The 27,016-nt window shown below is 33.8% G+C and overlaps 1 protein-coding gene across 2 annotated transcripts in view; it reads left to right on the forward strand.

The window, feature by feature from the left end:
- Positions 1-4,346: 4,346 nt before the first annotated feature.
- LOC149075438 (kin of IRRE-like protein 3) overlaps positions 4,347-27,016 on the forward strand; it is a 233,485-nt gene continuing 210,815 nt past the window's right edge. For both annotated transcript variants that reach the window (XM_089242774.1, XM_089242775.1), the window contains exon 1: positions 4,347-4,995. In XM_089242774.1, coding sequence (XP_089098900.1) covers positions 4,911-4,995 — 85 coding nt within the window. In that variant the 5' untranslated portion in view covers positions 4,347-4,910. The remainder of the gene's footprint in view (positions 4,996-27,016) is intronic.

Here is a 27,016-nt window from a genome sequence, read left to right on the forward strand (position 1 = left end):
TAGGCTTCGGACCACTCGCAGAAGTACATACTGTTGAATCTACATTTTTTAAAAAAGAAATTTTGAATTATTATTAGCAAATTATAATATATATATCCAAATATGCCACTTACAAAATTTAATGCTAATCCAATTGCTCTATCATGGTATCATGATATTATTGATTGATCGATTTTAATCAGGAAACAGGCGTCGAATTTTAGTGAACGAAACTGATGGGATTTATGCACCACTATCTGTCGAAAAGAGCGTAAATAAAGACTATAACAAATGGAATGGAATAAATTTCGAAAATTGCATGAAGTAAATATTAGATGCGATAATAACATTAACTGATGTATTAGAAAAGAATGATGTTAGACATTGATGTTCATAATGATCGATGATGTCCCTTTTCGTATTCCTTCTTCTATGTTTTCGTATATCGAAATAAATATGTTTAAGAAAATAAGTTTGAAATAGCCAACTCGGTCATATGAATTCATAAATTTTAGGACGAATATTTTCCCATGTTATTTCAAATAAATGGTAAAAACGTATCCCCATATAACCGCATCGATATATCCTTAAAGAAAGTTTCGTATGAAAGAATGATATAAAATCAAACAAAAATATTCAAGGATTTTAATTTATTAGCTTATCTTTACGGCTGATAATCGATTTTTTCTTTCATCGGAATCTGCATGTACATGTGCTTGAAGTTTCACAAAAAATATATATATTTAGTGAATACTTTTGCGTTCATACCACAGTTGGAAAAAATTGTTTTGCAACATACCGAGATACAATTAGACAAGCAAATACAGCGTTCCACAAACAAATATTTATTTAAAACTATTCCTGTACGCTTAGAAAAGATTCTTATTAATGGAAATGCAATCTATTTCTTTGATACCTGAATGTTAAAAGATAAGATCACAGTTAATATTTCTTCAAAATTTATTTTTTTTCTCCTTTTCTGCAGTAACAATTATCACGACAAGTCCCGTAAGAAATTATCTTAAGTATCTATAAAATTTTCTTTCCAGAAACGTGAATGCCGTGGTGAATAAATCAAGAAATACGGCAGTTCTACACAAACAATATGCACTAAAAAAATCACGTCTATCTTTCTTTAGATTATATATAATTCCCCTAATTTCAATGGGAATTATTTGATCCAAAATTCTTATAGGATTTTATATGTTTATATAAGTTATAAGAGAGAGAGCTGATTAAGAAATCTGGCTTAATGCGGAGAGCTTGATTATTTTGTCATGCGCCCGGCTAAATGCGAAAAATATCAATAAACCTGATACATTTTTTTCCATATTGTAATAAGCATGCATATATATATATATATATATATATATATATATATATATATAAGTCAATTAGAAAATTTTCAGTCAATTGATTGCGTACAGAAATGTCCTCTCCACTTGTCAATACAAGATTCATCAAAAGGCTGGTTATTTGCGGAGATGAAGATTACAAGGAAGAAAATTCATCACTGCCCCCACGGTGGCTCGAACCCCGGTTTCTCGCTTGCCGGACGAGTGCTCTACCATCTAAGCTAAGGAAACAGATAAAATAGTTCAACCTTGGAGTGTATATATATGTGTTGAAAGGCACCGTATATGGACTGCGTCAACAATCAACTAATAGCTCGTGAATGACAAAGGCCAACCAGATGGACACATGCATATAGAAATGTCCTCTCCACTTTCAATACAAGATTCATCGAAAGACTGGTTATTTGTGGAGATGAAGATTACAAGAGCACTCGTCCGGCAAGCGAGAGACCGGGGTTCAAGTTCCCGTGGGGGCAGTGATGAATTTTCTTCCTTGTAATCTTCATCTCCACAAATAACCCGTCTTTCAATGAACCTTGTATCAACAAGTGGAAAGGACATTTCTATATGCATGTGGTCATTTGGTTGGTCTATGTCATTCACGAGCAAGTTAATTGTTGACGCCGTCCATGTACGGAGCCTTTCAACATATATATACGGTCCAAGGTTGAACTATTCTATCTGCTTAGATGGTAGAGCACTCGACCGGCAAGCGAAAGACCGGGGTTCGAGTCCCCGTGGGGGCAGTGATGAATTTTCTTCCTTGTAATCTTCATCTCCACAAATAACCAGTCTTTCGATGAATCTTGTATAGTCAATTGATTGCAGTGCTGCCGTTTATATTTCAGAAGCACTGACTTCGCATCTGAAATATAGATAGCAGCATTACTACTAAACCACACATGCACCTCGTCCATATTCCTCTATGGAATTTCTAACGAACTGGTACATTTTGGAATGTGTGTGTAAGTGTACTGAACTTAACGTGAAGTTTGTTTGCGTGCAATGTTTGTTATGTATGTGTTACCATCTGCGGATGACGACGGTACTGAAAAATCAGACACAACACGAAAAAATTACAAGTTTATTTCGATTTTTTAACTAGATCTCATTTGCCTAACACTTTACAAATTTGGAGATAAATCTGCCAATATTGCAAGGTACAACGTATTAACAAAGTTACAACGTCACACTACAAGAAGAAAAAAATGTCAATCGTGAAAGAAGAAGGCTGAACTTGCTTCTAATGTGATCGAATACTTGAGTCAATTTTCGAGATGTAGCAACCCGGTGCTGGTGGGGAAATTTACTTTCCTTGGCTGTTTGGCGCGTAACTGACCGTCACAAAACTCGTGCGTCACAAAAATTCAAAACGTTACAGTTCCATACTTATTTTAAAATAAAAAAAAATTAAAACACTTTCTATAAAAAAGATTAGTTTTTCACTAGGATCCAAATGTATAATTATTGGGCGATCGATAGTTACCATTCTGTATAACTAAATATCCAAATGGAATGATATTTTTTATTGGCAGTTTATTATATTCTTCTCAGTTTTAAGTTCTACTTTATTTTTGTGTTGTATTTCTAGATAACTTTTTCATTTTTATTTGTATGAGCATTTCTTTTGTATTTCGTCGCAGTTTTTTTTTCGTGAATATTGGTTTTTTTGAACTGGTGTATTTTTAGATATATTTGAGAGACATTTATATTGTAGACATTTGCATTGAATTTTAGATATCACACAGTGATTTTTCCGACCAAAATATTCAATACCAAAAGTTATTTTATCTTAAAATTTTTCATTCTACGAAAACACATTTTTAGTCTGCCTATGCCGAAGTTTCACACAAACTATCTACTATACATCTTGACAACGTGTATAGCTGTAAATGACCTTCTTCCACCCAATTACTCGAAGCATGGTAAACGATCATTGTGAGAAGATTGGATAAAAATGTGGGTTTTTGAATTATGGTTGGGTTGAGATTAGATATTAAAAAAAATTTAAGTTGCGATAACCTCTAATCACTTCAGAGAAGGAGAGGTTGTGGGGAGAAAAACCTCTATCCGCAGTGGGACGCCTCGACATGAACATTGACACCAGAGAGGACCAACCGGGTGCTGGGGCGCTCCTATATAGTCTTGTAGGATAATGATAACTAATTGAGAGAAAATGGACCTAATGCAACCTTAGAGCTACAAAATGCGCAAAAAAAAATTGTACAGAAAAAAATTTATAACATAAATTGAAGTCCTGAATTGTAAATTGAATTTAAACCTGTTTATACTGTAAACCGTGAACGAAATGATATCAAATTATAAATATTATAAACTTCAAACCAACTTTTAGGCATGTTATGATATTGATTCGTTCTGCACTTTGCGAAATTGATAACCAATGTCATAATACCCAAATTATAACATTATCCGTGATTCTAATAAGCGGCACATGCAGTATTAAGCACAAAACTTATCTCTTTAACAAAGACTTTGCTTGGAATTTTCTTGTGGAACTTTAGTTTGTAATCATATTTGATAAAAAAAATATTGTGTCTTCAATTTTTCATTCTACGAAAACGCAGCATCTTTTTTTCCGCCAATGTAAAAACGTCACACGCAAACCTATCTTCTATATAAATCTTCTCGACAACGTTTATGGTTATAAATGACCTTCTCCCATCCAATTATTCGAAGCATGGTAAACGATCATTGTGGGGAGATTCGATAAAAATCTCGGTATTTTTTGAATCAGGGTTGGGTTGAGAAGAGATATCAAAAAAACGTAAGTTGCGATAACCTCTAAACACTAGAGAGAGAAAGAGAGGTTGGGGGGAAAAGATGGGGGGGAGAAAAACCTCTAAACGCAGTGGGACGTCCCGACATGACCTCTGACACCAGACAGGACCAACCGGGTGCTAGGGGGCGCTATGGAACAGGCTAAACACGCACCACCGCCAACCAACCACCTCGCCGTCGGAGGAGCGCAATCTTAACCCGGCGCTGCTTCTACTTCCTCAGTAGCCATCGCTACCTTCCTGTCATCGGAACCTTCTCTCTTTCTCGCGGCCGCTTTCTATTGTATGTATGTATTGTGCTGCTTTCTAGTGGTGGTGTGAAAATTCGATCTCTGATGCTGATGCTCTCTTGCTCTTTCTACTGACACCGTGGTGGTGGTGGTTCTACGACAGAGAAATTACAGCAAAAATGAATAATTACATTCATCAATTTAATTATAAATTATTAAAGTGAAAAATAATATATATATATTTCTTTAATTTTCGTGGGGGAAGAAGTTTGGTTTTCCTTTAGTTTCGTTTTTCTTCGTAGTTGTTGTTTCGTTGAGAAATTTAGAAAAAAAACTTGTGGATAAATATTGTTGTGTTGAGAAAAAATGATTGATTCTTGGATGATGATCAGTGCGAGTCAAAGTTACAGTTGACAACATCTTATAAGAGGAAATACATTACACTGTGGATTTAAGTTTCGTTGTGTTATTTAGTTTGTCCGTGTGATTACTTGTGTTCTTTTTTAAGTTTATTTATTTTTTCCACATTCGTCCGGAACTGTTTCAACATGTTACGAATTCTCGGCGTTTTGTTATTAATCACTCTTATTAGGCTCGATAGCATCGAATCCATAACTACTTCGACAACAACAGGTAAGTGTTGCATTCAATAATAACTTAACTGATTAATATTAGCGATACAAAAAGAATCGAATTTTTTTTTTTCAAATTAATACAATGATTCTACGTACTTTTTCTAGGGTAAAAAAGTTTTATTTGAAATTGAAATGTTTTTATATAGCTAAGTAGTGAAATTGGGACATTCTTTTTAAGTTTAACTGTTCATAATGAAAATTATAGCATCACCACGAGATTAATGAAGTGTATTGCAAATGAAAGAAAAATAATTATCTTGAGAAATGTTTTATAACGATGAACCACTAGTTGGAAAAATAAAATGAAAATTAATCCTTTGTTCTCGTATTATCAATTTATATAATTCTTCTTTTTTAATTTATTCCCCGGAATTCTTGAGTATTTAAATAAAATAATCGTTGGAAATAAACTAATTGAAAAAAAATCAATTGATATATATTGCAAAAATTATGGAAAATTAAGTTCGATTATGGAGTTCTCAGACCCGTCAACTTTCCAGGGTGGTGGGACGCTATACATATAGGTTGAATTTCAGATTCCATGAGTTAATCTATAAATGAAATTAAAATACTGTTTCAGTTTTTAATTGATTAGTTTGAATACATGAAACTCACAAAAACTAAACGAAATCATTTATTATAATTTATATCATAACACAGTTTGTTTATTTTATTTATTTTTTAATTAACAGGAAGCCTTGAATGTTCAAATTTACATCAGATTATTTTTCTTTTTGCTTCCCTCGTTCGTTTTAGGTATTGATTCCCATATGCATTTGACACGTATGCAGCTTATTATGTTTTGCATGAGTAATTACTCAAATAAATTAATGATTTCACCAGATATTTTGTCATTTATGCTTGGTTAGACTAATGCTAATTTTTCTTAACATTATGAATAGTAGAGAAAAATGCACAGATTATGAACAGGTACTATATTTATGCGTGTGTAAATATTTATTGATCTTCCTTATGCGCATCAATTGAGTTAACGCGTATTTGTGTATACCACTTTCCTCAACTGATCAATGAAGCTCTCTTGAGAGAATTAGACCTATAGCCTCTATTCGGGAATAAAAAATCGAATAAATCGCTCCAAACATGTGGACTCGATTTAAATCAAGTCAGCATCATCGATTTACTTAATCTCGTACTTTTTGTTTTTGAAATAATGAAATATAGAAGGCATCTTCAGCTTTGATACATTCTAATTTCAGAGACGAGGAGACTAACAATAGTGGATTATTTTTAAAAGTACGCCAAAATGGGGTTTCGTTTGAATAAAGAGCATGTTCTATACACAGAAGAGAATAAACCAAATATAACGTTTGCCTAAATATTGAAAATATTTATGGAAAATACTAAGTTTTTACATGCATTTTTTCGTGATGTATCATCGTCACAAATATATCATGGAAATGTTCATTCGTAAGATTAAAACTATGTACGGTGTCACACAGCAATATATACTCGATGTTTCAATGAAAGTTTATTTTCCGTTTTGTAATAAATTGATCATTTCTTTTTAATTGAAATGATATTGGTCTAAACCAAAATATCCAGTTTCCTCTCTCCGTTTTTTATTTCCACTTTGGGATTTCTAATACGATAAATAGGATTTTTAAACGAAAATTAAATTAGGTAAATAGGAGGAAAAATGTAGTATAAGCGCATCGAGCAGAATGAATATTGCAATGTAAGTAGTTCCCGATGTGTTTTTGATTTTTTATGGATAGAAGCGTGCTCAACATTTTAGTGCATCAATGACTTTTTTTTCATCTTCATTTGTATCGACACAGGTTCGTTTTGTCGATCGTTTGCTGTTTTTCCTCATTTGTATTTTCAAGGTTTGTTATAGGAAGTTTATGAATCTTTCCTCATCGTCATTATCAACTACCGTATATCCCGGCGACTCCTACGAAAAATTCGCTAGTTATACGTTGAAATACATCGGGATTTCTTAGATCAGATTATATACTAATATTCGACTATTTTATGAATGGTTGGAGAGAAGAATTAAATTATTTTGAACAATTTGATACGAAAGGAAAAAAAAATTAAAAAAAGTTTTGTAGATTGCATATAAATATTAATATAAAAACAGACATTTATTTTAAGAAAAAATGGCATACAACAACCTTCTGCCCCTTAAGATTGCATTATAGGTGAATAGAATTTTACATGCGGATAATACGCCACCATGACCATATACAGGGAAATCCTGTATTTGTAATTTCGTATTCTCTGCTTCACTCTCTTATAAAAGATTACCACTCACCGGGAAATCATATGTATTTTGGAAGTGAACTGAACAATATAAACGCGGATGTTAGTGCGGTTCCTCGAATTCGACTAGTTTTTGTATAGGTTCCTTTTGTACAGTTTTCATATAAAGTTTGTTTCGATGGTTAAACCAATTAAAAATGTCTTTAAATTAAAATCAGTCAAAGTTATTTTTCATGTAAAGTCATAATATACATATCCTACTGCACAAAATGTTAAATCCTAAAGAGTAAATGCTATGAGCTGGACGAGGATCATCCGTATAAAATGAAATCTGCCAAATATTTCATAAATACATGCTTAATGATTATATTTACCCACCAGTACGCCTTCCCTATCACGAAGTTAAAGACTGGTTTCAGGGTAACGAAGCCAAAAAAACGCATTTCTGTCGAACTGTAAAAAATTGTTTTTAGGAGCGTGAGTTGTATTTTGAGGCCTTAGAATGATAACCGCTAAACAACGAACTGAATCAAATCAAGAAGTTATGGAATGTGTTTGGTGAATCATGAGTCTCTAACTGGATGTAAATGATCTTGGTGAAACATTCATTCGAACCTAGAAAAAATGTGTGATAAGTTCAAGTTAAAAGCGATCCAAAATGTGTTACAGCTTGTAACTTGGTTTTAGATAGGCAATGTATAAATATTTTGTGACGTGACATTTTATCATTCTGTGCTGAAATGTCATACAACAAAAGATATTAGCTGGTGTTCAGAGAATGTCAGAGAAAGAAAAATTTGGGACACTGTATCATAAACTGCGTTCTGTGGAATACTATCGTCCCATAAGGTTTGTGCAGATGTGATCTGACGATTTCAAAAAGACTCAGCTTTCCTTTTCTTTTTAAGTGCACTTATATTAGAAAATAAAATATTTTATTGATTTATCACCACAAATCAATGCATTAATTGCAGATGTACAGGTAGAACGTCCAAATTTCCAATTCGGAATAAGTTCATAACCACGAGACGAAAATCATCCAAAAAGGAATCAGTGCCTCTCGCCATTTCTAAAATATCATCGTCAGCCATTCAATTGGCGCAAGCATTGAGGTATGCAGAGGAGAAAATTTTTGAGTTTTTATATAAAAGGCAAATAAGTACCCTGAATGCTATTACATGTCAAAAAAGTGAATATTTGAAAAAAAAAAGGCATGTTGCACTTCATGGACTACACTGTATTTATATGATTTACGTAGATGTGAAAAGTTTAAAAATGGCATTCATTGTTTGCCGAAAGCAATATGTCTCTTCCTCACATGGCATTTCTCTCCAAAATGCAAGTGTCAAAAATCGTTCTTGCTTGACTTGTCAAGAAATGGGTGACATGTACCTTAGAGCGCCATTCTGATGGTAGTTATAGAAACTTCATGAACAGCTCACAACTAAAAGTCGAATGTTTAGAAGCTGCTTAGAAGCATCAATGCCAAAACGAGCTCAAAATATACAATGCTTCAACTTCAAAAATACAACAACTTTTTGACGGTATACTTGGCCAAATAAAGGGTAAAAGATCGGAATACACAGTGTATGGAAAATCATTGTGTGAAACGAAGCGAACGCACAGGCATATGGAAAAATGTATAACTGGTAAAAAAGTTTTACACGTCTCAGTTAATAGATTTGCTCCCCCTTCCCTTCCGCTGGTTTCTACATTCAAAACTTAATGAACAAACTCTACGAAATACGCATACAATGCGATGGACATCAATTTTATTTATTTAATTTTTTTTAATACAAATACAACGCCACAACAGGCAAAATGCCCAACGAGGTGGCTGAGAAAAAGATGCCCATAAGAAACATGTTTTATCATGTTTCTGGGTTATTAAGGCAGAATGAATATCGTAGTAAACCATAATTTTTGTTTATCCGATTATGATATAAGTTGAGATAACTAAACAAAATGTTAGATTACTTTGTACGTTATTGAAAAATTAACTTTTATGTACAAAATAAACAATAGAAAGTGTATAATATATGGTCGAAATTTTGTATACGTGCAAATTTATAAAATTATATTTTCTATGTTTATATGATATGTATTTGCATTTGTATGTAAAGTACATACTCGTTGATTCGTACAAAATCGAAACTTTAACTCGAAACCTAATAAAATTTCTCAACCACAAACAAATAAAATAAAAATATATTAATCGAATACTGACTGCTTCAAATTCCAATATAATTAAGTTAAATCATAATAAATTTTATCAAAATGACAAACTACAACATAATTTTTTTCAAAAGAAACAAAAACAAATATATCCCTATGATGTGCATTAGTTCAGAAATTTAGAGTTCCATATCAACAGCAAAGGACGCCAGTAAAAGCAGTTGGTTCTGCACACGGCGCGCATCACCAAATTTTTGATCGCTCCGCAAATTTCTCAAACAAAATTGCACGTAACTTTTAGTCAAGATTACTGATTGCTCAAGTAACATTTGAAAAGTTTTGAAATCACATACAATGACGAAATCACACTGAGGGCAATCGAATGTCGATGGGAACACGGGAATTCAAACTCTTCTATTTTTATGGCAATCGAACGAGGCCTTTAATTAGTAGGGTTGAAGATTTAAAACAGAAATTTATTTTGAAATTCTCAATGCTAAAAACGTCTAAGTTCTTCAGAATAAGGCCTATAATATTCGCGAATAAACATAAAACAATATCGAAATTGGCATTTACGGCATTAAAAATTCAGAAAAGGAGTTTGAGAATAGGCAAAAAAAGATTGAAAGAAATACATTTATTTCATTTTGACTGAATTTCCGGGCACTAGTGATAAATATAGTCGGACCTTGATATAATGAAACTAAATTTTACGATCGCATGTCGATATAATGATACTTGTATAATATCTGCATATTAATATATTATCATGTATAGTATATCATTTAGTAAGATTTGCCATGTTTACCAACGACGCGACGCTTGGGTATTATGAATAATCATAGGAAAAGTGATAATTTTTTATTATTTACTAAATTCACCAACGACGCTTCGGGTAATTTGCATAAACGCCAGAAAAAATGATAAATTGAAGGAAATTTATCAAAATTACAAAAATGCTCACCGATTGAGAATATTAACAGGTTTATTATGTACAACAACAGCATTTGCCACATTTACCAGGGATACACATTATTATTACGGATTTGGACCACAATGGCTGTTAATGATGAATATAAGGTATTAAGGTACTTGCATCAACACTACTTCGGGTAATCTCAAAATAATAACTGACTATTTTAGCTGGAAAGAAAAGTGTTATCAGAAAGGAAACATGATGCCATGAATGCATCAAATATTAATTTCAACGTCGATCATTTCTCTTGGCTGACAATTCATTCGAAGTGAAGTCAGACACATTTGAATGGCAGTGGGATCTTTCATGATTGACGGATAATTTCAGAACGCAAATGTAGATTTAACGCCGGTCGAGTTAAGGTATCACAACAACATCATTAGGAGCGCTTCCACTTTCGTTCTACATCATTATTATTCTCAACATATCAAGAAAACATAGTACGACGGAGTTTTCGCACGTATTTCATGGGCGGCTCATTGGGTTGCTCTCGATCGCCCTCCCTGTTATTAAAGAACTTGCGGCAAAAATGAATCAAAAGAAATAAAAGATATATGTATAAGGTGGAAAAAAATAAGAGAAAAAGAAGTAAAAGTAAAAAAAAAAAGAAAGAGAAAGAACGAGAATTTTTGCTGTATTTTGCGTGATGTCTGACTTGTTTCCGTGGAGAACAACAGAAATAAGTGCTTCGTAGTGCTGTGTGGTTCGAAATTTTCTCATGTTAGTATCGATTGATGTTTCGGTGACTGTGCTGAAATATTGATTGATATGATAGGAGGTTTCTCACTAGTACAGAATAACTTTCTCCTTTTGTTTGTTTCTATTGATCTTTCCAAGTTCGTACACAAGAATAACCACATTTATCATGTGCGCGTGATCAATACAACATGGATGTTGTTAAGTGCGATATGTTTACATTTCTTTTTTTTTGTGACTTTTACTCTAGCAAAATTGCTCTCTGCATATAGTAGAAACTCATCTTCTGTACAATTAACGATTGGTTCGATATTAATGGAAAATCCTATTTTTATCCGTTCAAATAATTCACGGTGAAATTATAATTTTTTTCTAGAAAAAAATTAAGAAAAAAAATCAGTATTTCCGGAATGTTATTGAAATTAATACACTGAATAAATCATTTTATAAAAATACGTTTTATACCGTTAACTAAATCCGCGATCACTCTTTGAATATAAGTAGTGTATAATATATTTACAATCATGATAAATAATTAATTTTTTTTGTCAAAATGTCCTAAAAATCACATCAATATACAGTATAACCTCTCTTTTGCGGACACAAAAAAATCGTCCGTAAAAGAGGGGTGACCGTTAATCACAGATTTAAAAAGCATACTTCCATTATACACGGGGAAATAATAACTTTTACGTCCAAATAATATATGAAGTATATAACCGTATTTTATACAGCATTTGACGACGAAAAACTTTTCAATGACGAACGCATTCTGCAATGAAAATCATTGCGCGTCGCAAATTCAATTTCTTAAAAACATCAACGACACTCATTAGCATAGTAATAAATAATGAAATCATAATTCTTGGAAGACATTTCCTTTGTCCATAATTTCCATTTCAGTCGAAAGATGGCACGTGAAATAACGGCTCTCCACATAATCCCTGGGCTGGGATATTTGGTAGGGGGCACCGGGGGCCCACTATAGTGAAAATCGTGCCTGAACAAACAAACAAAAAAGAGATAATAATCCTCTCAGTGAAGTAAAATCGTGAAAAGTAAAGGTTATTTTCGTTGTGCGACACTGTACCAACGAATGCAGTAGAGTAAAAGTGCACAAACTCATAGAAATGCTATATAAATCAAATAGCGTTCGGCGACGAGCTTCTTTAGAAGTACTTTTAAATTATATAAAATGGATGCTGGAAAAACACAAACACAATGACATACTGTATAACATCTGTTCTCTCAATAATAATGTTCACATAAGAACACTGTTCATTTCAGCATGTTTTGCAATCATATTATTGAAATATCTCTATAGCGGTCAAAATGGCCGCTATAGAGAAGCTCAAAATGACCGCTCTTTTGCGTACACCGGTGGGACAAAAAATTCCATCCGCAAAAGAGGGGATGACCATTAATCAGGGGTTTGAAAATCATATTTTTAATATGCACGGAAGAAATTATTATTCTTCCATAAAAGAGGGGCGGCATTCTTTCATAGTAAAATACTATAAAATGACCACTGCACCATCAATTTCACGACGCTACCGTCGTTTTAGGTACAACCTCACTTTCTCACTATAGTTTCTAAATTATGACTAAACTATGAAACCTTGATTTTTTTTGAAGAGATAAAATATGATATAATATAAAATATAAGAAAGAAAATATTTTTTGGCCTGAACAGCCTCAACAATGTTAATAAAATCATGAAATTTAAACAACCTGAGATAAATCATTATGGTGTAATCGCATGACAAAGTAGGTTTACTCTCAAAATGATCACTTCCGTCGTTCTAGTGTTAGGTAAGAAGTTAATCTTTATATTTGTAAAAAATTTAGAAAAAAAAATGTTGAATCGGAGTTTGTTATGTCGGGAATGCGATTGTGTAAAGTATATGTAATTAAAAATATATATTTTCCATAAGGGTATACATGTAGGTATTTTTGAGTGTAGAAACTTGCATTTCATCATCAAATTCAATTTTTATGCATAAAAGTGCGAAATTATTAATCGAAAATAAAATTCATTGCATACAAATTTATTGAATTTTCTTGTAGGCGATTATAAAGTTAGAGTGTAATAAAAGCTGCAGGGATATAGCAATAATAACGATCATAAAAAAAAAATTATCATTATACCAAACTTTAGTTTTAATATTCCCGTCAATAAGTTAAGTTGGAAGCAATAAAAATCACCTATCGACAAGAATGTCATGGGAAGGCCTTAAGTGCCTGGATGTCTGGAAATGCACGTATAGTACTTTGGTGTGGGTAAAAAAGTTGTCTCGGTTGTAAGTGTATTTCACGGGATCCCCGAGAAAACATTATAAAAAGTTTTGTAGAATAAAGAATTTTATTATAAGTAAAAAATAGTTTTGAGAAGTTGATTTCGACAATGAGAATCGTGATAATGTTGAATCTAACACAGTATATGTTGATTGGAATCCATTCCGATGCGAATTTCGAGTGAATTTCCATATCGATCCACCAATGAATTATAATGTGTGCTTATATTAGTTTCTTCCTTCGCCATATATGCTTTATATTGGGTTGTGACGTCCTCGTTCTTTGACATCCACGTTTATATGGACATCATTGTTTCAGCCAACTTTTGATGGACAATTTGTCGGTTGTGGCTTGTGCTACTTTTCATTTATATCTGTAAATTCAGCTGAAAAAACTTCATTTCAGAAATAATGATTATTTTTTGTGTATGTAGAAATTAATATTTATACTGAAACAGGAATAGAGACCAGATTTTTGAAAAAAAATATGGTATTGCTTGCTCCTCGTTGCCTGTTATATGTTACTGTAAATGTGACAGCTCCGGTTATTATATAAAAGTATCATAAACAGGTTATTGTGTACCTTGTGTTTTGGTAAGTTTGATGAATTTCCTCAAAATTGATCACTTTTGCCGGCGATCATGCAGAGTACCCAAGCGTCGTTGGTAAATTCAATAAGTACTAAAAAAATTATCACTTTTACCAGCGCTTACGCATAATACCAAATTTCTCGTCGGAGGTAAACATAATAAATCTTACTATATGATATACAATGCATGCATTGCACGATTATATCGGAGTACGATCGTAAAATTTGTCAGCATTATATTGGGGTACTATATTCTTCACACATACTAGACTCATTTGGATTTTTTTCATATTCATCTAATTTACCAATTACACTAAGGTATTATGCATATTTATACATAAAGGCAATAAATTTATGAAATTTACCAATGATACTTGGGTGTTATGTGTAATCGCCAGTAAAAGTGATAATTTTATCAAAATTACCAAGACGATCGGTGAATATGCATAATAACCGATTTTTCACATTTAACGTAAGATATATCCACTTCACTTACCCTGTTCTCATTTTTAGCGTATGCATATAAGCAGATATTTTTGTTGTTCACGCGGGGATTTTTTTTTTCAACTGTGGCTTCCCTCTTCCTAAACCACGCTTATCCGTGGCTCCCCTGAGCAATCTAAACAAAGAATCGCTTCAACGAACCTTTTTCAGGGTCGGCGCTTCGCAGCGTCCTTGACAAAGATTAGAGATGCACAGTCTGAGAACCTATGGACCATACCGTATTGAAAACAGAATATTGAATCGAAATAATGTATATGTAATAAATCCGGTTACTGTGCATAATTTTGTAAGTTTGAAATATTTTACCGGTAATTATGCAATAATGCATAATGCCCAAGCGTCGGTGGTGAACTTGATAAATCGTTCATCACATTTGGTGAGTTTTTATCCATAACCTCTATTTCGTATTGGTAATAATGATAAATCAGTCTAACTGTCGTGAAAATAATTTTTATTTAGATAACCGTATTTGTGATCCAGAGTTTGAAACAGATATAATGCATTCTGATCGAACATATTTTTTCCGAAATAACGCCAATTCAACGAATTCAACAAGTTTTTGTAAGTACACGATCTGACCCCAATATAACAAACTCATTTTTAATGAATTTGGACATCTACGTAGCGAACTTATAATTAACAAATTTTACGAGTTTACACGTTAAAATAGAATCTTAGTTAACGAATTTCACGATCGTACCCCAAATATTGCGTTTCATTTTATCAAATTATCATCACACATAATTTTATTTTTGAAAATTATGAAATTTATCACCGATGCTTGAGTATTATGCATAATCGCCGGTAAATGATAAATCTATAAAACTTATCGAGGCGATTGGTGATTAAGCATAATAACTGGTTATTGTACATAATGGTCTATTCATCATATTCAACGTAACATATATAGGATATATCGATATTTAGGATACGTTACAAGCATCATGATAACCGCAAAGAAAAACAACAACAACGACTTCATTTTTAAAAACGAAAATTCTAAAAAACTCTGGATAGATACGAATTTATATCGCTTCATAGTATAGGCCTATATAAATCAATCAATTTCGAATTTCTGATATAATTGTTACTACGTCAGAAAATCACCAAGTAAAACTTAATCATGAGAGAGGGGAAAAAAATGATTACATCGCGGAGCATTGATTATCTCTTATTATCGAAAATTATCGTCCAGTAATATTACGCTCATGAATAGATAATTAAGAAAACGCTCCTTTCTACCCGAGTGGTATTCTTCAATTACCGAACCTTGAGTATTTCCACGAAGATTTCACCACATAAATACGATTCTGTTACCTGTAGGCACAGAATCCTTGAGATTAAGTATGCGAAACTCAATAATGATTGATCTGTTTTCATCGGATGATTGTGATTGATTTATTCTTTGTTCGGTTCTCTATAATTCCATTGCTTGGGAACTATTTATGGTAATCTGTTTGGCCGTTTTCCTGAAGGAATTATAGAAATATACTTAAATTATAGGTATATTGCGGAAGAAACGTCTGTCTTCAACGAAAACTTATTTCTCTTTTATATTCTACAAAAAAAACACGAAATCAATTTAGAATATTCACTCAACATCGGTGGATATAGCATTAATGGTGAAGTTGTTTTACCTCAGTAACGAATGACCGTCTATGTGAATTTTTTGGACACAGAAGAGATTGAAGAAAGATTCAGATCCAATCACTTCGATCATGCTTCCATGTAGTGCCCTCTGTCTACAAAAATTTCAAATATTATTTTGCTGCACCAAAAAAAAAATCCTTTTTCATGACAATAATTTTTTCACAAACCGCATTCAGATTTTGCAATTTCTCCAAATTGCATGCATTTTTAAACTATTTACGAACTTATGGAGCACCCTGTATATCGTACATGCATCCCTAAATACATTTAACAAAGACCAAACATGATACTTCGATGCAAATGAATAATTTAAAGACGGCTCTCTCGAAATGCAATATACCTGTCTTTCACCCACTCACACTCCGGAACAGTTATCAAGTTGCCAGCATCCGGAATATACAGCAAGATTCCAAGAATATACCGCATCAATATTCAAGATTATATGCGTTTCGGTAATATTTGATGATATATATATATACACATATACGTTAAACAGGAATGCCAAACATTAGCATATGGTATTGAGACGCATGTAATGAGCTCAAATTAGAAGCATAAATTCCTGCTCGTAGATTCAATGTACGTTATGTCACTTGATACCCACTTTGAAATCAATGTGTTTAGAGAGGTCAAAATAAGGTCTGGACACACATATCCGCACCGTGCCCGACACATGTGTTGGCCGAGTGTAGGTCATCACTCGGTAAAAGAGTTGTACAATACTAATCGATGAAGCCGTTCACACAGCTCCGCGTCGTGGCCGAGCCCCAAGAAGTTCAAAATCCGTATTTTTCAAGTCTGTCCCTCGGGACTGAAACGTTTTTCGGCTTATTCCAAATTCAGTAGATATGACTATTAGTTATAGAACGTTAAATCGAATTGCCGATACGAAAAATTGGTATGAGATGTGGATTTCAGTTATTTTGGTCTCTGTTTGATTCCATTCGGCCCAAACTGTTCAGAAGCGTCATCAGGGGTGAATGATAATACCGTGTCCCGTACTCATGGTAATGGAAGTAATTGTTTGGTATATACATGTAAAATTAGGCCGGACTAAAATTTCAAATTTGTACAGAGAACATGATGCCACATGGTACATAGAAAATTCAAGTATATATATATGTGTGTATGTATGTATGTATATATATATATGTGTGTGTGTGTGTGTGTGTGTGTGTGTGTGTGTGTGTGCCCCTTCATTTGCAGCTCATTAATGGCAGTAAATTGTGATGTGGCCAGAGTTGATGTTTCGTGAAGAAATGTGTTGGTGTTTCTAGTTGTGTGGGTAAAAGGGGCCCCGAATCAAACAGGAAGCCCACAAATTATCGAAGGTTTTCGCCAAAATTTTGGAATTATTTCTCTCATGAGGTTCTAATTTTAGTCCGTTATATAAAAACTTATCACTTCATTAATCATTAATTTTTTTTTATTTATAAATTTTCATCCATTCGATATTATCATTAATTTTTGCGTTAATTTACATTTAAATCTGTGTTGAAATATTTTGTTACTCCATAAGTAATATTAACAATTACTCCATTCCTGTATATTCTGTAATATTGTACGAATTTTTGAAAGACGATTTCCCTCTCATCAAAATGTATAATACAAGGGATGAGGGGTCCCACAGACATGTTTAGGTTCTCAACATTGTGAAGACGCCCTCTCTTGACATGTTTTTTTTTTCCGCACCGAGTGAAAATGCGGCCTGTTTAAGGTTGACACTGCATTTGTTAAGGCACCCATGCACGGATCCAGAGTAATGTGATGGGAAGAGGATGATTAGTGGTTAATGTTCGTAGGATCGTCCCGTATTTTACGGGACAGATAAATTTTCCCCTTGGAATGGTGATGACCTCCATTGTCCTACTTCTACAGGTAGATCCACATCTGATAATATAGATGATGCAAAGGAAAAGTATTTCTAGAAAACAAAAAATCAAATTTATAAAGCAGATACTTTGACCATCGCGGATCGAATACATCCACAAGCTCTGATTCTCTAATTTATGTCCTACCACTGAACGGATTGATTAAACAGCATTCTGGGGGTGTTCAGCGCAGCTCAGCATACGTATGCATGAATGTGTACAGTAATTCCAGGCCACAATCACGCATCGGCTGCTGTATACGTCAGTGTCATTTCATTTTACATTGTAGGTTATTATATGCGTGTGTACGACTGCCTCCAACCGAAATTTTGCCATTTGTCACGGCAGCAGAAATAATGAATTATGGTTTATCCGATTCGCACCCCGTTTAACGTCTGGTTTTATACTACTACCGCACACCACCAGCACACACACACACACATCTCTCTCACTTTCTCTCTCTCTGAGAGACAGGCGGTTGCTGTATGGAAATGTTGATGAATAGGCTCCATTCAACCCTCAGAGAATCCGATTTTGCAGTAGTTAAGTGGAATGAGGACAATTATGTGTCAGTGCAAGCTGACTTCCATAGGTAATTATTACAAAGTTGGCATTCGGTTGGCGTTGCAGAGAATTCGGAAAGGCGTATATACATCATCCGAGAGATTTCAAGCGCATTCTTGCTGGTATTGCTCATAAATACTCTGATGGCATCGAGATTTTTCATCGAAATGATTAATTATTTGACAATTAAATATTTCATATGTATGTAAATTAGATCACTAACATAGTTAAGTTTACGTCTACTATTGAGGGCCAAACAAATATAATGGTATATAGATAGAGGTAAATCTTATTATCTACTTATGTACCATTATATATAAATACAAATACGAAAACCACATGGAAACCCCAATTAGCAGGCAGAAAAAAGATGTCCATAAACAATATGGATGTCGAATCTAAACTATATCAAAGCTTACAACAACCGAATAACAGCAACAGAAAACACCAATAATCATGATTAAATATAAATACACTACCCATAAAAATTAATTACAGTTGTCTCATCTAAGTATGGATAGCTTCTCGATTTATCCCATCATGCTTAACGTATTTCTTTTTAAAATGTCAATTGGGTTAGAATTCATGACCCCCCCCGAAGGTGAGCTATTTCATTTATTCACAACCATATTGGAGAAAACTCCCGTGACACCAGAACCTAGAATTGTCCCCTGAAAAATTTATACTGGTGTCCCCTTGTCGAAGTAGTTGATTGACGATGTGCAAATAACTCATAGTCCATTTTATGCATCCCGTTGGAAATTCTGAACACTTCGATCACATCCTCCGACACCTATGCTCTTACAATGTACACATTTTAAAAAAACCAAGACCCTCTTCGTAACTTAACGTCCAGAGCACGCGTGGCAGTTCTCTGCACCTCCTTGGACAGGTCAACGTGTTACTTTAAGTATGGTTTCCAAAACCTGACGGCATACTCCAATCTAGGACGAACTAAGCCCCGGAAAAATGCAAGAATCACTTAGAGGAGAAAGCGGAGACCCTTTTGAGAATGAAACCGAGAATTCTATTCGGTTTCTTCACCACTGCTGCACAATTTTCAGAAAATCTAAGCCAGTCATCAATAAGAATTCCCAGATCGGTGACCCTAGTTGCATCCGGAATAATAACACCATTCAACTCGTACGTGAAACGTGGGTTGTTCGAACCAAAATGAGCGACCATGCACTTGCCAACGCTAATGGTCGTGCTCCAGACGTTAGCCCATGCTGAAAAAATATTCCAGTTGAAATTCTGTAGGTGTAATATACTGTAAGTAATATCTGTTTGACAACAGTAGAAGTAAACTTAACTATGTTACTGATCTAATTTATATACATATCTGGCATTCAATTGTAGAATAACTATGGACCAATCGGTATATTATCGGTAATTATAAGATCCTTCCAAAAGTGCTGACATGTATGCTGGAATACACATTAGACGCAGCACAACCAAAAGAACAAGCAGGTTTTCAAAGTGGATTTAGTACAATGGATCGCATACAGCCAATCAGGGAACTCGTAGAGAGACACAAGTAAAATTAAGTACCTTTGTGTATAGCTTCCATTGACTTTGAAAAAGCTTTTGACTCTGTCTTCACTTCTTCTGTTGTTAATGTTCTAGGTACAATTGGGATTAGCAGATTTCCATCACTGTCATCAAGAAAATATACGACAAAACAACTGCAACCATTCGTTCCGATAGAAGAAAAGCAACGATAAAACTCGGAAAGGAAATCCGACAGGGTGATACTATTTCACCAAAGCTATTTACCGCTGTTTTGGAAGAACTATTTAGAAAACTGGATTGGGATGAGAAATTAAAAAGAAACAACTTAGAATTTCTCAACCATTTACGTTTTGCGAGAAAATTGTTATTATCAGCAATAATCCCGATGGACAATAACGACAAAGGCAAGTATTCAGGTGTGTTTAAAAATGAATCTGCAAAACACTTGAGTTATGTTCAACTCATTTGCTTCGAAGAAGAATATTTTGCCCAACAACACAGAGATGGAAGAAGTACAAAGCTATGTGTACCTTGGACAAGAAATTACAATACAGTTATAGAGAGAGGCAACAGTGTCCTCAATGAAATAAGCAGGAAAATCAGGGTCAGGCGGAGCACATTTAGCGGAGCAACATGCCATTATGCCTGAAAGGAAAAAAAAATATCCAGCCACAGTGTGAACGATGGGACGGAATGTTGTTCAACAAGGTAAGGAAAGTCATGAAATTTCAATAATGTGAGATTAACCGTTTAGATGTAATCGCTTGTCAAATGGACTTTGTGGTCAATGACCGCATTCGTCGTTGTAGTGTTAAATTATTTTTTCTTCATTTTAAGTCAATAAATATACATATACTTATGACGACAATCGAAAGACAATTTTTGAAATAATTCAGTAAAATCATCAGTACCGGCGATTGCAAACCATCGTAATTAATCAAAGGGTATCAAAGCGGGCACACTCGGATTTCTTTGAGCAATGACGTCACGCATGACGTCAGCTTGTACCAATTCTAGCATGCCATGAAACGACCCTCATAGAAGCAGCGAGTATAACATAAGACACTTGGGTTGACTCAGCTATGGTAACTCCTGGGAAATTTCCCATATTCGTGGGGAAAAATTGGCTAAAATTTATGGCAAAACCTATGTGAGAAATTTCTTAGCATTTGTGGAGAACTTTGAGAATTCTACCACACAAAAGAATTATTCTTTTTTTTTTCTAATCTTTGTGCGTTGCTTTTTTTTTAACACTAGAACGGCAAGAGCAGTAATTTTGACGGTTTTTGATTTTGTAAACGCTGCAATCTCAGAAGTAGTATTTGACGTACACATTCCCTTTTTGGTGACTTTTCATTATTTTTACACTTATTTCTGTATACGAAAATTTGAAGACATTGAAGGTTTTTTTCGGGATCGACGTTTATATCTAGAACGGCCAAGAGCAGTCATTTTGACTACTATATATAAATTGTATATGTTTTCCCCTTGTGGTCGGCACTGATGTATTCTTTTAGTTTTAGGTTTATTCCCTGTCATTCCCTGATAGCACACACACACAACACGACACATAATCATGAGTAACATACCAATAAGAAAAAATAAATAAAATAATGGAATTCGTTGCATCATGTTACTGGCCAATCTAAAGAGTCTATTGACAGGGACAATATGCATCCACACACAAAACCCTATAGCTTATTGACGTATAGCCTCTGTTATGAAAATTGAGGAAACTTTTTTATTTTTCCTGGCCGTTCGCCTGGCAAGCCGTTTTTGTTTTGGTTTGACATTTCATAACTTTTCATATTATCATCTGCTCTGAAATCTTCCCAGGAAACAGAGGTCCATTCACAGTGTGTAGAAATGTCTCTTAGAAAAAAGATGCATTACAACGAAATAGTCAAATTCTGTCTGTGCTGAATGATATTTCGGACAATAAATCTGAGGCCGAGGAGACTTACGATGCAAACTCTGACAACGAAAATCATGATTTTCTGCTATAATCCGAAAGAGAAGGTAGTGATTCCGGAAGTGACTGGTCCGAATCAGAGAAGATATTGATGAAAAAAAAAAAACAAAGCTCTATTTTTTTAATTGTGTATTCTTCATAAGTTAATTTGTAGTATGTAATTTTAATAGTGCCCTCGTGATACAGTAGCAAAATAGTATACGTTATCGATAGCATGTGCGAATAACTAAATAAAGTGAATAAAAAAGACCGTGATATACATATAAAAATGTGTACATAATCAAAATGGAGTAAGGGCTGATATAGTGTAAATACAATATTTATCTATCTTTTTTTATGAATCTTGTCCATAGTGGCCCTCTAATTTTTCGTATTTATAGTTGGAACGTTATTTTTGGACACCCTGTATGCTTAAGAAAACGTAAATTTCTTCAGATCTAACAAAGTGACCATGTGACATGCATGTTGTATTTTATTGTAAAAATTCAGTGTGATTAAATATATTGCACTAAAAAGAAGCAGCAGTCACACACACAAAATTACTGCCAGCGGCCCTTTTAGGTATATCGTATAGTCCGGCCCTTCCAGCATTAATGATAAATACTTAACTGTTTTTTCTCATCGATAGACGCCAACACGTTAGTTCTGAATTTGAGGGAAAAATTTACTCAAAAGGAAGATTTTTTTAAGGGAAATTTCGCTTGATGAGGTAACCGTCACCGGGTGTACTTGTTGCGCTGAGGTGTGATGGGAGAAAAACAATTCTGAACAAGGAGGTAGCTTAACAAAAAGTTTAGGGGAACTCTGTTGTAACCTTTTACCCGAATTCAGATTCCAACTGATTTTCACTATTATTATTTTTTGTTCATTTCACCTTTTGACTTTTTAGTTAAGATATATCAATCGAGAAGTTCAAGAAAAAAAAAATTCCCTTTTCTTTTTCTAAAATGTTCCCAATTGGGAACATTGGTCTCTCGGATGTGACTAAATAAGTTTTTCGCAATAAGCCCTCTATACAGGATGATACAAAATTCGTCTCATTTATTTTACGAATTAAAGCATGCATATGGGATTTTAAAATCAGGGAAATAAATTTCTCGAATACTCAAAATGCATGTATATCTGGATTATGATAAAGAACTTACGATAAGCTGCGTTGTTAGTCTAGAATTTACAAAACCAATTAAAACATACAGGGCTAGGCATGTGTAGGGATCCCATTAGAAGACCGAAAGCGATCTAAATGTAGTCTTTTTGGTTTCTATATTTTTTTCGCGAATTGGTTTTTTCCGTATAAACATCTGACTTGAAGGATGACTGTAACATGGTACCAGTAGTTTGTTATGGAACAACAAAAACTGAATAAACTTTTCATTTAGTTCATCATAGAAGGGTTGAATCACGGATTGTAAGAAAGATTTATTCATCAAATATGAAAGATCTTTTTATGTCTGTAAATATATTTCTCGGCATTAGGGACGATAGGTATCGCTGTGCCTTCTGAAGTACTCCAGATTAATCATTTTCAGTTGGTAATCCGTGACACCAACTTAGCAAAATCAATCCTAGAAACTGAAATTTCTTTACATTCACATCGCAGATTTGATCCATATTGTGTGGCAGAAATATTTTTCACATCAGTCAAGTAACTAAAGTACTTTTGCGATAAAAATTTGAAGAAAAAAAAAATTAATTGAGCAGCCTTGCACTAGCTCAAGAAACTTATCACCGATTGCTTCAGTATAGTAGGCTCACTTCCTATATTTTGGTCAAATACAATACTTTTTCAATTCGATTGCATGGATTTAGACATTTGGGATGTTAGCACATGATGCTATTTTCTAATTGGATATTAATCTGATCTTTAGAAGGCATGCTGATAGGATCTGCAGATTCACCCACAAATGAACTACGCGGTGAGCTTAAAACGCTTAGATATTCACGAACGTCTGCAGGAACGACCGGACCAAGTATGTTGTCATCGGTGTCTTCCTCATCTGTAACATGCTCATTTTCATCAGGCGGTAGCTGACATATTTCGAATTCTCCATCGGAGAGATCTGATACATCATAATCTCTCACACTAATTAGAAAGTCAACAGTTTCCGCTGCTGTCTCGAATATTTTAGCCATGTAAAGAGCATGAAAGGAGAACTAGAAAAAAAAAATGTCAGTCAAACAATTTACTAGTATAACAGGCAAAAAAGAAGTAAAAAATGTTGTAGATAGCCACAAGACTAGATACCAACTGCTAAAGGACCATTACACGAACAAAATCTCCCTAAAACATAAATAGATAGTGGGCGGGGGAGGAACAAGGAAGATCACGGAAAAAAAAGAGAATGTTGCATGTAAAAAAAGTCATTCGAAATTTGATCGTTTTCACTCTTTTCGAAACAATCCAGAGGAAAAAACAATAAATAGTTTTATGGAATATCCATCCTCTACATCACATTTTGTATAGTTACTAGTGGCTAATGTTCCCAATTGGGAACAATCATAAGGAAAAATTTTCCTGTAATTGGAATAACAATTTTGTTTTTGTCTGATTAAGCATTTCTTATAGTTCTTGACGTTATTCTAGAATTTAAGAAAAGTATAACTACGAGCATGTACGTTCACAAGAAAATATATATATATATTTAAGGCGTAAACATATAAAGATATTTTTCCTTGAAAAAAGGTGAATAATAAATTGAGGGGTTGAAAGCTGAACTGAATAACTGTAGTAAAATTCTAAATTAAGTCCAAAACCTTAAGTATTATGTTCAGGGGGAAAACAACCAATTGCTTTCGTGAAAGAAAAAATATATTATTTTAATTATTCAAAAGTATGTTCCCAATTGGGAACATTGGTCGTTAATACGTTAATTGATCCCCAAATTAAGTTCCGTGCTATCCCGATTGTTAAAATAAGCAACAGTAGTGTCAGTCTTATTATGACCGCCCTGTATTTTATTCATTGACATGCGTCGCAAGTTTTCTCGAAATTATTTCAAAAGTATTTTATCAAAGGAAAAAGACGTGCTTTTCGATGTCTTATTATTTGGATTATTTATTATAATGTAATTATATCTAATTATATTTATTTTGTTTTCCTTTCACACTGGACAGTTTAATTTAACTGATGGTAATTAAAAGATGAAACTATTTAATTGCATACATGAAGAAATAATAACGAGACCTGAATGTGATGTGCGAAAATCAAAAAATACAGGAAAACAAAACACAATGGGAGGGGGGAAGTGTCAGATGATGAATGAGGTTCGCTGATCCTGATTATGATGCACCAAAGTGCCAACACAGGGATAATGAAAATAATGACAGCATTATTCATAATTATACATTAAAACAACCCGGCGAATGACCTTCACCGTGTAGTGAACCGACAATAGGTTCCACGGGGGAACAGGGCGTGTGTCGACGGGTCAACGTGAAGCAATAGATTGATGATGATGCGACAATCGCTTGGGGAAATTTATCAGTTCCGTAATTTATTCAATTTACATTCACTGATTCGGGGAAGGAGAGGGAAAAAACATAGAATAAAATGCCTTGTATCTCTGACTGACATTCATCTTGTTTAAAAATAGACGAATTACACGAGAAAGCCAATTACCGAAAAATATTTCATACTCTTTCTATAACTCCCAGGGGATTGTTTCAAGAGTTTATTAAACGGGGAAAACTTCGTGGGAGTGTCCAAATGATAAACTCCGAAGATGTCTATCATTTTGCTTCCTCGAATGGAGAATAAGTTATCACGAATGGAACAATCAGAGACATATATGGAATAATATCGCTATAAAGTGTTTCGTAAATGATTTGAGATATGATCTCTCTATTATATAGTGTTCAGCCCTACCCTTTGAATATCGTTACCGGGGGAAACGTCATGTTATTCTAATGCTGGTTATTGAATGTTTGGACGTTCTCTATTCTGTGATTGCTATAAATTGAATTTTATATGGCATCTGCAGCATAAATCTTCCATTAGTTAGCAATGGCTAAGCAGAAAGAATCAAACGTGTTTTGTTATTCTGCTCGAAAGAACAACGCTGTTTGGAAGCATCGAACTGAAACTCATCAAATGTGTAATTATTTGTTACTAAACAATTTTTGGCATACAGAAAGTGTACGATGTCACTTTATTTGAAGGAATATAATCATTTTAAACAATTTTTTTTCTATAATTACTGCATGTGTAATAGATTCAGTTAAAAGTCTTCAATACGGTATACCTATACATATGAGCATAATTATGTGGCGTGTATTTTATTTTACTCAAGTAAATAAACACTAGGACATTATCCTATGGGTTTTACACAAAGTGCGATTGAAAGAATAAAAGAACTCCGTTTGATTCTCAAATTCAAAAGAAAAAAATTAAAGTAAAATGCAGAAAACAAAAGAAAGTTAAAAGAAAAAGAGAAAATTGACTGAGATATAGTGATACAGCTTCGTAAAATGGAAACACTAGACAAACAAAATTTGAAAAATTGTCTGGGTACTGAATATAAAAAGAGCCAATTACTGTGTTATTCGGTGTGATGAACATGCTTTAACCCTAAAAAGGCTAAATTTGCTCCTGTATTATTTGTAACTTCTACAATTACCACTTTATGCATATATATTAGTACAATATAAACACACTACAATAGAAAACAATAGGAAAACAATAAATACGCAAAAATGCAACATAAATATATAGAAAGCAATATATAACAAACAAACCAACATGGTATATACTATAGATAATCGAGGTTTCACTACTACTTACAGTGCACACTACACTCATATCGCTGTACAGTAATTTATTACTCATCGAGTTAACACACACACACGCACGCACGCACGCACACACGCACAAATTAACTGCCAATTTTTTTTTTTAATTTTTGGCCGGATAAGTTATATATATGCACAAAAAGTTGTAAACGTAAAGCACGTAAAATGCCAAAATCCCACAATGGGGATCATGTCTGCTAAT

Source organism: Pholcus phalangioides, unplaced genomic scaffold (assembly GCF_987345545.1).
Source record: "Pholcus phalangioides strain wild (caught in Gottingen) unplaced genomic scaffold, Ppha-v1.0 ptg000015l_1, whole genome shotgun sequence".
NCBI classification, from domain to species: domain Eukaryota; kingdom Metazoa; phylum Arthropoda; class Arachnida; order Araneae; family Pholcidae; genus Pholcus; species Pholcus phalangioides.